At 41.4% G+C, this 14,121-nt stretch overlaps 1 protein-coding gene across 7 annotated transcripts in view; it reads left to right on the top strand.

Moving 5' to 3' along the window:
• Positions 1–14,121, top strand: part of ASCC1 (activating signal cointegrator 1 complex subunit 1) — a 108,504-nt gene that overhangs the window by 80,427 nt on the left and 13,956 nt on the right. For 3 of the 7 annotated variants that reach the window (XM_064594785.1, XM_064594786.1, XM_064594787.1), the window contains exon 10: positions 11,998–12,149. The exons of the other annotated variants lie outside the window; for them this stretch is intronic. In XM_064594785.1, coding sequence (XP_064450855.1) covers positions 11,998–12,138 — 141 coding nt within the window. In that variant the 3' untranslated portion in view covers positions 12,139–12,149. Of the gene's footprint in view, positions 1–11,997; positions 12,150–14,121 lie in introns of those variants that run through there. 7 annotated transcript variants of the gene reach the window in all.

Here is a 14,121-nt window from a genome sequence, read left to right as displayed (position 1 = left end):
GTTGAGGCTTTGCTTCCTGAGTGTTAAATTAATCTATGAAATTTCCATAAAAAGGCTTCTTCAGGATTGCATTTATGTTTCTCCTACAGACCACATTCTGTAATATCCATGATTTATGCCGTCTCTGTCAGGTTAGCATGTCCTTGTGCCTCTGGGCACACGGAAACAGAAGTTGATACAATGGAGGGGTTTGGATTCTTCATTTCACTTGTTCCATAATGGTTTAGGTCATACCTTTTTTTTTTTTTTTGAAGATTTTATTTATAAGACAGAGAGAGACACAGCGTAAGCAGGAACACAAGCAGGGGGAGCGGGAGAGGGAGAAGCAGGCTTCCCACGGAGCAGGGAGCCTGATGGCGGGGCTCGATCCCAGGACCCCGGGATCATGACCTGAGCCGAAGGCAGGCGTTTAACGACTGAGCCACCCAGGCGCCCCTAGGTCATACCTTTTCAAGGCCATACATTTTTTGGAGCTGGGAGGAGAGTGTATGTATATAACTTCAGAATAAGCTTTAGCTTTAGAAAGGCTTTTTCTTTTTCCTTCCCCACCCCATCCTCCATTGCCTTATCCGGTCACTTGGCATTTTTCTTGCCAAATGCCTAATGTGACCCCGTTACCTCTAATGACATCACTTCAGCAGCTGCAAACTTCTTACCGCAGAGCCCGGCCTGGCAGTGACCGGATTCCCTCTTAGGGAGGCATTCAGGCTCCTGCCCTGCAGAGCTATGTCAATTTCTTCTTTTCCTTGCTATCTTTCCTCTTTTTTCAGTGCTCCTCTTGTTGTCAAAGTAGCTATGGTAGCTTTGGTTTGAGTGGCAAGCTGCTAATGAATTCAGCTATAGTTTACTGATTTTCCCAGGCCCCTAGCTTCAGTGTGATATGAATCTTTCTCCTCCTCCATCTCATTTCCTGGGGCTTTTCCAATAATAGCATTAATCACTTTGCTTTTTTGTTGTTTTTGTTAGTTTGATTAAGAAAGAAAGTAGACCGAATGGGGAAAGAAATCTATAGGAAGGACTCAAGCCACCTTGATTCTTTTGGAATCAGAATTAAAGCTCTGAAGGTGTGCTGATGAAAGTCAAGTGTGAGGTGCCGGGCCATCTGTAAGAGGGAGGTGATGGCAGAGAGCGTGTGTGGTGGCTGCAGGAACGGTAGGGGTCTCTCGCCTGATACTTCGTTTCTCTCACTCTGGAGAGCCAGTCTTCCAATTTAAAGATGCTTTGCCTTGAAGTCTTCCTCACCACCCCAGTAATGACATGGGTGCAGCTCCCTCTAGTGTTAACAAGGGCTTGCTATGTTAGTAGTACCCTCACCGGTTCATGCCTCCTCAGAGTTTTAGAGCTGGGCTCAGCCAGGGACTTCCAGACCATTTAATCCACTTTCCCGCTTCAGTCTCTCAGGGCACAAGATCCAGTGTGGTTAAAGCGACTTGCCAAAGGTTACCGCTAGTTAGTAGCTGAGTCTGAATCAATAAAAAGATTCAAATCACAGGGTTAGCATTGTTTCTGTTGCCTCCCATAAAGATGCTTAGTGTTTAGGTAGAGATCATTAGGTATTTGAAGTTGGGCATATCTGTTTGAACTGTGATAAAGTCTGATTAGAAGTCATTTCATAAATGTTGGGGCAATGGTGTGTGCCAGTTAGTCTAAAACTGTGGCTAATTAAGAATTAGACTTGAATTGAATGCAGTACTAACACACCAACAGAAGTACTTACTGAGTGTATACCATCTGCCAGAGCATGTGTCCTGCAGATAAAACAGTCATTATGATACAGTCCCTACCTTCCAGGAGCTTCCTGTCTTTGAGGAGTACAGACGGTTAATAGGCAATTACAGTACAAAGTGATCGGGGTGAGTTATGAATATGGAGAAGTCCCTTTGAACACAGATAGAACAAAGTGTGCTTTGATACAGTGTCCAGTATTTTACTTTTTAATCATTAGCTGCAGAAAATGTAAGCTTTCACCTACATTCAGTCAAAGGAATTCACTTTTCTTTGAAAATAAAGGTAAAACATGGCCTCCAACAATTACCCATGCCCAAAGGCAGAAGAGGTAATAATTGTGTTTGTGAAGTAGCTATGGTAGCCCACCTTTTGGAATTACCATGAATGAACATGCCTTTCTCAATTAGAACATGAGAACCCATGGGCCCAGAAACCCTTGGGGAGAAAAAGATTCATAAAAACCAATGAATCATATATGTAGTATTATACCAGATAAAATTATTATGTTTAGAAGGAGAAAACATCAATTTCACTAACAAGATAGGAACTGACTTGGAGAAAACCGAAAGGTTAACCGCCCTGGTTGTTCAGGAGGCCAGGCATATGTGTGTAGCATATTAACAGCTGCATAGGTCAAGGATCAGGAATGCTGGTGATGAGAAGCAGCCTTGGAAAAAAATCAACTTCATCTACTATTCAAAGAGAAACAAAACGAGAAAGCAAATCATTGCTCATTGCTGTAGGAATTTAATAAGTAACAGCCAATTGCTATTCTACTCCATGAAGAGAATCAGTCCTTTTGGCTTGGTGGAATATTATGTGTTCTGGGTGCCTTAATAAGAAAGAGAAAAAGTCTTTAATGACTTTGGGAGGTTTTGTACTGCTCTTTTGAGAGTTGTTGCAGCGGTAATAGACCAGCGTTGGGTTATTCTTAGCTGAAATAAGAATTTTCTTACCTTAAGAAGGACTTTGGAAGAACTGACAACTAAAGAATCACTGTCCTGTGTTTTTTGAACCAGAAAAGGAACATATTTAGTTATGGTGGGTTGTGAGGGAAGACTGACAGCTCTGAAAGGAGAATGTATGAGGGAAGAAGACCTAGGCCAAATTCAGAGGGTAGCGTCCCCTCAGAGAGTTTCTATTTCTGATCTAAGAAATAGGAACAATGATGTTGTTTGTTTATCCATAAGGCAGTGATAAACTTGAAATTGGAGAAACCATGCCGACCTAAAGACACACTGCTATAAATAACTGCCCTCTTGCAAGTAGGACAATCAGTCCTGCCAGCTTCGCAGAGAGAGGTGGTCTTATTGGCAGTCTGTTTGGGGGGCCTCTGAGCTGGCCTCAAGCCGTAGAATCACTGTTCCAGAACTGTACTCTCAGCACATTGAACACGAGCATGGTGTTAACTATTCGAAAGCATAGCTTCTAACTGCAGAGTGAAGAGGGGTTTTCAGAGCCCTAGCTTGTACTCACCAGAGGAGGTGGTGTCATGCAAATAAAGGCACAGTTGATGTATTTGGGAAGGAATAGAAAGAAAGTGTTATAGGTCCCAGAATCAAAGGACACCATGAAAGTGCCATTTCTTTAGACACTTAAAAATCCTGGAAAATATAAACCAAATAAAAAGGAGATGAATTTGTGCCTTTTCTATTTTATATATAGGAATCTTTAAATTTAGAGAAAGAGGGAATGGGTGCTATTAAACCGTATTAAGTTGTTTTTTTTTTTTTAAGATTTTATTTATTTATTTGAGACAGAGAGAATGAGAGAGAGAGCACATGAGAGGGGGGAGGGTTAGAGGGAGAAGCAGACTCCCTGCCGAGCAGGGAGCCCGATGTGGGACTCGATCCAGGGACTCCAGGATCATGACCTGAGCCGAAGGCAGTAGCTTAACCAACTGAGCCACCCAGGCGCCCCCGTATTAAGTTTTTTTTAAAGATTTATTTATTCATGGGGAGGAGGGGCAGAGGGAGAGGGAGAGCGGAAGCAGACTCCCTGCTGAGTATGGCGCCCCAACGTAGGCTGATCCAGGACTCTGAGATCATGCCCTGAGCTGAAACCAAGAGTCCGATGCTTAACCGACTGAGCCACCCAGGCGCCTCTAAAACGTATTAATTTTTAATACTTTACTTGGAAATATGTTTTAATTTAGCTACGTTGTGACTTTTCTCAAAAGCTGTAAATGGTAGTAACTCAAATATTTCATTCATTTTTGCTTTTGTTCTATCTGCCCCTTAACATCTTTACAAAAGGACAGGTAGAATAAATAAATTTAAGTGAGATCTTTATTTAATTTGCTTAAGGAAGCTATTTAAAAATATGTACTATTTTATCTTTTTTGGTGAAACATATACATAGAAAAGGGCATGAAATATATATATATATATATATATATATATATATATACTGTTTAACAAATAATCAGGAAGTGAACAGTGTAACTACTACCAAGGTCAAAAAGTAGAACATACCTCCCTTGTCCCTCCCTGGCCAACTCCAGTTTGTTTGTCCTAAGGTAACAAAGTCACAATTAAATTCTTAAAAAACACTTTCAGGGGGCGCCTGGGTGGCTCAGTTGGTTAAGCGACTGCCTTCGGCTCAGGTCATGATCCTGGAGTCCCTGGATCGAGTCCCGCATCGGGCTCCCTGCTCGGCAGGGAGTCTGCTTCTCCCTCTGACCCTCCCCCCTCTCATGTGCTTGCTCTCTCTCATTCTCTCTCTAATAAATAAATAAAATCTTTAAAAAAAAAAAAACACTTTCAGTGAAGATGCTTGTTTTGAATGACTACTTTGTTTCAGAGTATTGAAAAGCTGAATTCATTTTTGTTTTTTTCTAGGGAAGAGAAGTGAGATTGAGAACTATATAGTAATTTTTTTAAAAAGGATATTAGGAGCACCTGGCTGGTTCAGTCAGTAGAGCATGGGACTCTTGATTTTGGGGTCGTGAGTTCGAGCCCCCTGTTGGGTGTGGAGCTTACTTAAAAGAAAAAGGGGGGGGTGCCTGGGTGGCTCAGTCGTTAAGCGTCTGCCTTTGGCTCAGGTCATGATCCCGGGGTCCTGGGATCGAGCCCCGTGTCGGGCTCTCTGCTCCGCGGGAAGCCTGCTTCTCCCTCTCCGACTCCCCCTGCTTGTGTTCCCTCTCTCGCTGTGTCTCTCTCTGTCAAATAAATAAATAAAATTAAAAAAAAAAACCCATTAATGACTGCAAAGAGAGACTAGTGTTTAGAAACTATGTTATTTCTTCTTTAAAAAATATTTATTTTAGAGAGTGCTCCAGCGTGCATACACGAGAGTGGGGGAAGGGCAGAGGGAGAGAGAGAGAATCTCCAGCAGACTCCCCCGCTGACTGCAGAGCCTGATGTGTGCTCAATCTCACCACCTTGAGATTATGACCTGAGCTGAAATCACGAGTTGGATGCTTAACCAACTGAGCCACCCAGGCACCCCAGAAACTATTATTTCTAAGGAAGAAAACATTGTGTCTTACATTATCCATTATCCAATTCAATTTTCAGCTGTATTATATATTGTTACTGAAAATTACTTCTTGGTTACGTGGCTCTTTAGAATTCTTTTTTCGCCCCCGCAAAACTCAACTCTTTTAGAAAGGCTTTCTTTGAAAGTCTATCACTAAATGTTCCGTTGCACTATTATATCAGGATAAACAACAGCAAATCAAATGTAGAATAAAATTATTATCTCTCACTACCACCATAGCTATGGTGTTGTTTTTACTACCCAATATTTCTGTGACTTGAAATTTTTTTTTTTTTTAAGATTTTATTTATTTATTTGACAGAGAGATAGTGAGAGCAAGAACACAAGCAGGGGGAGTGGGAGAGGGAGAAGCAGGCTTCCTGCTGAGCAGGGAGCCCGATGTGGGGCTCGACCCCAGGACCCTGGGATCATGACCTGAGCCGAAGGCAGATGCTTAACGACTGAGCCACCCAGGCGCCCCTGTGACTTGAAATTTTAATCTTTATGTAAAATCAATAAACAGATGTCACTTCCTCTCTAAGCTATTTATGCATATACACTGTTAACACTAAGTTCAGTTCCCTTGGACATACTAGTATTTTGTAATAGTTTTTCTCCATAGCATTGAAAGTAGTCACGTTATTCTTTTTTTTTTAAGATTTTATTTATTTGCGAGAGAGAGAATGAGAGACAGAGAGCATGAGAGGGAGGAGGGTCAGAGGGAGAAGCAGACTCCCTGCTGAGCAGGGAGCCTGATGTGGGACTCGATCCTGGGACTCCGGGATCCTGACCTGAGCCGAAGGCAGTTGCTTAACCAACTGAGCCACCCAGGCGCCCCGTCACATTATTCTTGATAATCATGTGAAGTAAGAAATGTGTTAGAGGAGCAAACATACAACTTTCTGAAGAATTTCACTCATCAAGTTAAGATGTGGAAAAGGTCAATTAGAGAATAAGAGACTCCATGGAAATTACATATATATTTATATATATTTTTTATATATATAAATTTATATAATATATAGTTTATATAAATTTATATATATAAAACGCACATATATTCAATTAAGCATTGGAAGATAAAGTTAAAATCTCTGGCAAAGGTGAAGACATGGAAATATAAGGGAAAAATATGACAAAGAGGATCCTTGAGCAGTGTAAAAATTAACTATAAAGATTCTAAACGGAAAAGAAAAAGATCCTAAAAGAATTACAGGTGAAAAAAACAAAAAGATGCTCTAAGGAGAAAGTAGAGAGAGCATGAGTTCTTGAACTTGGATGAAGAAGGCTGTAGACTGGGAGTGCCCCGAGGCACCTGGCAGTTGCAAAGAAAAATCCTCTCCAGAAGACAGTTTCATCACTCTCTGCCTAGTAATATTCCTCCAAGGAACTTTGCCCCCCAAAATGGCCAGTACACAAAGATAACTGGGCCTGTGAGGAGACCATTCCCCATAAGCAAACAGACATCTAAAACTCAAAGACACGAGATACTGGAGTCATGAGACTTAGGCTGAAAACAGCTATGTTTACTGTGTTCAGAGAAATTAAAAGCCAAGCTTAAAATTGTTATCAGGTAATTGGGAACTGTTACAAAAGCAAAGGGACGTAGCAGTTTTAAAAATCAAATAGAAATGCTAGAACTGTAAAATGCAATAACTGAAATTAGGAGCTCAGTGGATAGGTTTAGCAGCAAAGTAGGCATAGCTGAAGAGATGGAGTGGGCTGGAAGTTAGGTCAGAAGAAATCATCCAGAACGTGGTGCATGGACAGAGGGAAAGGTAAAAATTGGAGCTGAGAGGATAAGAGACATGTAGGACAGAGTGAGAATATCTAACTAACTTGCATTTAGTCGGAGTCCCAGAAGGAGAAGAGAGAAAGACCAGGGCAGAGCTGATGAAAGACCTCAACTCACTGATCAAGGAGCACAGGAGTCCCAAACAGGAGTTCTGTGAACTGAGCTTATATTGTACTTTTCTTTCCTACAACTTGTGACTGCGTCACAGACAACTTAATGAAACTACTAGGCCCCCAGTAGTTTTTAAACTGAATTGGGGCACCTGGATGGCTCAGTTGGTTAGCGTCTGCCTTCGGCTCCCCTGTCTTAGCGGGGAGTCTGCTTCTCCTTCTTCCTCTGTGATCTCTCTCACTCTCTCTCAATTAAATAAATTGTAAAGATTTTATTTATTTATTAGAGAGAGTGTGCGCGCACGAGACAGAGAGAGGGAACACAAGCGGTGGGAGAGGGACAGTCAGACTCCCCGCTGAGCAGGGAGCCGGATGCGGGGCTCCATCCCAGGACCCTGGGATCATGACGTGAGCCAAAGACAGACACTTAACCCACTGTGCCACCCAGGCGCCCCTAAATAAATAAAAATCTTAAAAAAAACCCAAAACTGAATGGCTGGAATTTGTTGGCAATACCTACATTACAAAGAACAAAAAACAAAACAGGAAATTCAGCTAAAGAATGTGTTTCTTTCTTTCTTTTTTTTTTTTTTAAGAATGTGTTTCTTAAAGTAGGTGATAAGAAAGAAGGATAAAAGGTATCCAGGAATTCTTTTTACTATTCTTATTCTTAGAACTTTGCTATAAGTATGAAACTGTCAAAATAAAATTTTCTAAAAGAAGGAAAGACAGACGTGCACTTAGGAGAGGAATAGGGACCTAGCCATTTGTTGCGTGTGTGTGTGTGTGTGTGTGTATACTTTTTTTTTTAATAACTTTTTTTTTTTGAAGATTTTATTTATTTATTTGAGAGAGAGAATGAGATAGAGAGAGCATGAGAGGGGGGAGGGTTAAGCTTGGCTTTTAATTTCTCTGAACACAGTAAACATAGCTGTTTTCAGCCTAAGTCTCATGACTCCAGTATCTCGTGTCTTTGAGTTTTAGATGTCTGTTTGCTTATGGGGAATGGTCTCCTCACAGGCCCAGTTATCTTTGTGTACTGGCCATTTTGGGGGGCAAAGTTCCTTGGAGGAATATTACTAGGCAGAGAGTGAAATCAAAAGAAGAGCAGGGAGCCCGACGCGGGACTCGATCCAGGAACTCCAGGATCATGACCTGAGCCGAAGGCAGTAGCTTAACCAACTGAGCCACCCAGGCGCCCTGTGTGTATACTTTTTTTTTTTTGATAACTACCTTCCAGAAGAGTTTATTGAAGTCTTGGCTGTGTTTTGTTTCATTGTTTAAGATAGATGCAGCTTTTATTAATTGTTGATCTTATCGCAAAATTTGGGCCATTTGATCTCAAAGGGTATAAAAGTTTAATGTAAGGAACAACTCTCTAAGTAGAATGTTTCATATTAGAGTAAGCTACTAGAAGGTAGCAGTATCTTTCTTTTTTTTTTCTTAAAGATTTTATTCATTTATTTGGCAGCGAGAGACACAGCAAGAGAGGGAATACAAGCAGGGGGAGTGGGAGAGGGAGAAGCAGGCTTCCTGCTGAGCAGGGAGCCCAATACGGGGCTTGATCCCAGGACCCTGGGATCATGACCTGAGCCGAAGGCAGATGCTTAACAACTGAGCCACCCAGGCGCCCCGGTAACAGTATCTTTCATTAGAGTGTTTTTTGTTTGAAGAAATGAGAGTTCATTTCTCTAAAAAACCATTCTTCCTGCTGTCATCCTTTTCAGACTATTCCCTATTTAATTCCCTGAAACCTAGTTCTCTCCTCTATTGTTGAACTGAAACAACACTGTAAAAGGTCACCGGTGGCCCTGTTTGTTTAGTGCCTTGACCTACTTTTACTTTTTCCCAGTAACCACACTGAGAGTATTAAGCCCTTTTCTCCTTCAAATGTTCTCTTCTCTTGGCTTCAGTGGCCATTGGCGCTCCTGGTTTTTTCCCTGCCACTGAATCTACTTTTTTTTTTTTTTAATTCACTGCCTTGTAGGGCTACTTTCTAAGGTTTTGTCCTTATCTCTCTGTTTCTCTTTTACTGAAATCTTGTTATGTGCAAATTCTACTCATTCTTCAAGTACAGATAGTCCCTCTATGTGTATTGGTAAGGCCCATCCCCCTCCATGACACTCTTCCCTCCTCTCCTCACCTTGATCTTGCAGAGACCTGTCACGTGCTCCCCAGTGTTTAGCAATTTTCTTGCACCTAGCAAGCACTCAGCTAGCTTTTCCAGATTAACTGACTAAAACTGTTTTTTACAGAAATCAGATTTTGGAGGAGGAGAAGAAAAAGATTTTCTGTTTGCCAAAGGGGATAGTTTTTAACCCCATACTTGAGATTGTAAACTCTTAGAGCAGGGCCAGCAAACTGTAGTCTGAGGGCCAGCTAAGTCCTGCCCCCTGTTTTGCATATGGCCCTCAAACTATGAATGTTTTTTATGTTTTTTTAATGGTTGAAAAAATCAAAAGGAGTAATATTTCAGGACATGTAAAAATCATGTAAAATTCAAATGCCATGGTCCATAAATAAAGTTTTATTGGAACACGGCCACCCTCGTTTGGTTATGCACGTCTGACTGCTTTAGTGCCACAGGGCCAGAGTTGAGAAGTTGTGACAGATGCCATATGGACACCTCGCCCTTTATGGGAAAAGTTTGCTGACACCTAAATGGTTAGAGTTTAGTTTAATTTTCTTTTATTTCTCTCAACACAACTTCTTTATGATTAGATATGATGCTCATATTTAATAGACCCTCAAGTTATACTAATTATGTCATAAATATTCTGTTAGCAGTCAATCCTATTGAATTTCTATTTACTTGAATCTTTTCTAGCAAACGTTTATTTTTATTTTTAAAGATTTTATTTACTTGAGAGAGAGCATGAGCGAGAGAGAGAGCACGAGTGAGAGAGAGCATGAGCCAGGGGGAGGGCAGAGGGAGAGGGACAAGGAGACTCCCCACTGAGCAGAAGAGCCCCATGCAGGGCTCGAGCCCAGGACCCAAAACCTGAGCCGAAGGCAGACGCTTAATCAACTGAGCCACCCAGTCATCGCTGTTTATTTCTTTTTTTATTTCTTTTATTTATTTCTTTTTTAAGATTTATTTATTTATTTATTTGACAGAGAGTGACACAGGGAGAGAGGGAACACAAGCAGAGGGGGTGGAAGAGGGAGAAGCAGGCCTCCCGCTGAGCAGGGAGCCCGATGCGGGGCTCGATCCCAGGACCCTGGGACCATGACCCGAGCTGAAGGCAGACGCTCAACGACTGAGCCACCCAGGCGCCCCTATTTCTTTTTTTTAAATGAGTTTACTAAATTCAAGAAAAAGCCCCAAATTAAATATACCTATAGCTCGTAACTGACCATCCTCTGTTAATAAGTGAAGTTCATTTTTCAGTTAAATTTGATTGCAGCTTTAATAGTCCACATAGCAAGAATCAGCTGATATGGATCATAGTGAACTTGAATTTACACTTAACTTCCTTTTATTTCAGAATGTATCCAAGACTAATTTTATGTTTCTCTGTGGTACACATTCATTAACTTGAAAGATAAACAATGATTTCTTTTGCCATTTCATTTATGCCTTATGACAGAGTATATTAATAAAAATTATTGAATGAGAAATAAAGAACACTGCTCTTGTAAATAAATTGTGCAGATTTTATAATTAGCATGAATATCAGAAAAACCTGAAGTTTAAGAACAGCCTGGGACAAGACATCTTGTCAAAATACGGCCTCTATTATTTTGCTCTAGTGATAAAATATGGCTCCACCTCCATTCTTGATGGTTGGAAAACAAAACTCATGAAAATGGGAGATTTCAGGAAATCATTAGGGGCTTTTTCATATTTTGCTAGTAATAGAAATAACATACTGTATATGAAAAGACGTGAAATACTTCTGCCAGGTGATTGGGCAGTTTTTTCAAGCATCAGAGATAAAAGTGCAGTTTGAAATGCTTCAGTTTGGTTTTAAGCTATTGGGGTGAGGTGGGAGCCAGGGGGAAGATTCATGCCTAAGCAGTATTTTACCAAAACTTTTCCTCTGCTTTTGTTTTACGTGTCGCTTTGCCTGGAAAGTGAAGTCTTAAAACACTAATGAGGGCAACCAAAGACATGACTGTCAGTGAGGTGAAACCATCATTAACATGAAACTGGAAAACGAGCACTTGGCTGATTTTTGACAGAGCCAACATTCATCCTAGAATGATGCTCCTTCTCTGGCCTGTTGCTGTCTGTTCGTACACGATATATTTTTTTTTTTTCTCCCTTCACTCTCTTTTGAATTTATGTTTATTGGTTATTCATCTTTGTAGTGGTTCTGGAATACATGTATGTGTTGTCTCAGCTGAGGCAGGGGATGATGGCTTTGGAAGGGTCTAACCTGCATAGTGACAAGATAGAGGCCACGGTTTGGCAAAGACGGTGACAATAGAAAATAAATATTTCCTTGAAGATCTACTGCATATAAAACACTAGACTAGACTCTTGGCATATTTGGGGGAGGGAGAATAAATACTCTGTTGTCTTTGGTCCCTCTGATTACTCCTGTGAACTCTGAACAGAATGCCACTCTTGTGGGAAATATTCATCCCTCTTATGTAGTCATTTCTAGGGATCCAGTCATATCATTTGGGGTACAGTTCACAAGTGAAGTGAGTTGGGTTATGGTTCATTTGGGGTCCATTGTATTTTTTTTTAATTGTAGTGACATATACATAAGATTTCCCATTTTAACCAATTTTAAGTGTGTAATTCAGGGGCATTAAGTACATTCACATTGTTGTGCAACCATCACCAGCGTCCATCTCCAGATCTTTTTTATCATCTGAAATTGAAACCCTGCACGCATTAAACAGTGACTGCTCATTCTCTTCTCCCCTTAGCCCCTGGCACCCACCCATCTGCTTTCTGGCTCTGTGAATTTGACTACTACTGTAGGTATCTCGTATAAGTGGAATCGCGTAATATTTTGTCCTTTTGTTTCTGCCTTATTTTTTTTTATTTTATTTTATTTATTTATTTGAGAGAGAGAGAATGAGAGAGAGCAAGCACATGAGGGGGGAAGGGTCAGAGGGAGAAGCAGACTCCCCGCCCAGCAGGAAGCCCGATGCGGGACTTGATCCAGGGACTCCAGGATCATGACCTGAGCCGAAGGCAGTCGCCCAACCAACTGAGCCACCCAGGCGCCCCTTGTTTCTGCCTTATTACAGCTACATGTTTTCAAGGTTCATCAATGTTGTAGCATGTATCAGGATTTTGTTTCTTTTTAAGACTGAATAATAGTCTACTGTGTATATATACTCCATTGTGTGTTTTTAGCTACAGTATAGACAAACCAGTAGCCGAATATAAATCTGTACCCAGAGATGGTAACAGGGCATTGTCTTCTTTAAAGCAGCCTGTTGTTGAGAGACCAGACCAAGTGGAACCATGTTCGATTGTGTGGCTTGGTGCCAACAATGTCTAAGTGTTATTAGAGGACATTGGTGCGAAGAGATCAAAGAAATAAGAGTGAAGTCCACTATGCCAGGAAACTTATTAAGTTGATGACTAATTAAGAAACAATGTCCTCGGGCGCCTGGGTGGCTCAGTTGGTTAAGCAACTGTCTCTGGCTCAGGTCATGATCCTGGAGTCCCTGGATCGAGTCCCGCATCGGGCTCCCTGCTCGGCAGGGGGTCTGCTTCTCCCTCTGACCCTCCCCCCTCTCATGTGCTCTCTCTCATTCTCTCTCTCTCTCTCAAATAAATAAATAAATAAATAAATCTTTAAAAAAAAAAAAAAAGAAACAATGTCCTTTTTCCTTTATCCCAGTGATGAAACAGTTTTGCAATTCGTGCTCAAATGCAAACATTATTATTACAAATTAAAAGTGAAAACACAGGATTTAAGTCAACCAGAACACCAATTCAAAGTTTAAACATTGATACCACTTTCTTAAATTGTAGGGGTCTTGTTCTTGTAATTCCTCAGGTGTGGTGGGGGGGATGATAATCGTATCCCTCTCCCAAGGCCTTTTGCTTATTTGACATAAGCCCTGTGCAGAGGGAAAGGAGACCATCTGACCTGAATTATAGACAACCAGGTATGTGTCTTCATATGTAATGCTATAGTGGTGCTATTGGGGGAGGTTCTGTGGGGTTCTGACAGAGGACGCAGTATCTCCTATCTCCCTCTGTAATAAGATGACTTCGTTGAAAATCCAAGATCATGTGTGGCCCCCTCTCTCCCATCTTCCAGGGAGCAGTCACCACCCCACCTATTATTTGGACAATTGTTACCTATATGTATGGATACTCTTTTTTTTTTTTTAATTCTTATGTTAATCCCCGTACATTACATCATTAGTTTTAGATGAAGTGTTCCATGATTCATTGTTTGTGCACAACACCCAGTGCTCCATGCAGAATGTGCCTTCCTCAATACCCACCACCAGGCTAACCCATCCTCCCACCCCCCTCCCCTCTAGAACCCTGTTTGTTTTTCAGAGTCCATCGTCTCTCATGGTTCATCTACCCCTCCGATTTTGTATGGATACTCTTGCCATGATCTGATGTTGATCTGATTTGCTCTTTAACTTCTGGATGCTGTTCTCATGTTGGAAAAGTTGGAATGGAGCTGGGCCGGGCCTGATGGCCTTGTTTTCTCCTCTCTCACTTTGTTCTCTTTCTGAATTTGTTGCTTGGCACAGTAGTCAGCCCCTTTATGCCCAGGCTCCCTCAAGCCACGTGCCTAGAGACCGCCAGGCCAAGAAGAAACCGTCTCTGCTCCTGTCCCCACTGCTCCCTTTCCGGGGTTTCTTTCTGCTGACTTGCACTTCCTGTTTGATACGTAATACAAGATCAAACATCTTCTGTTGCATGTGTGTGAGGGACAATTATGAATAATACCTGAGAGAAGATGACCAGACTGAAAGTAAAAGAGTGGTGACCTATTTGAATGAGCATGAGGAGGCCTTCTGAGGGGAAGGATTTATCTGCAGAAACCTTACCTAGATTCATTCTGAAAA

This window comes from Mirounga angustirostris, unplaced genomic scaffold (assembly GCF_029215605.1).
Source record: "Mirounga angustirostris isolate CCGP_5_RB_7025 unplaced genomic scaffold, mMirAng1.0.hap1 SCAF_6, whole genome shotgun sequence".
Classification (NCBI taxonomy): domain Eukaryota; kingdom Metazoa; phylum Chordata; class Mammalia; order Carnivora; family Phocidae; genus Mirounga; species Mirounga angustirostris.
The sequence above is the reverse complement of the archived record's forward strand: the minus strand, read 5'-3'. Positions and strand labels throughout refer to the sequence as shown.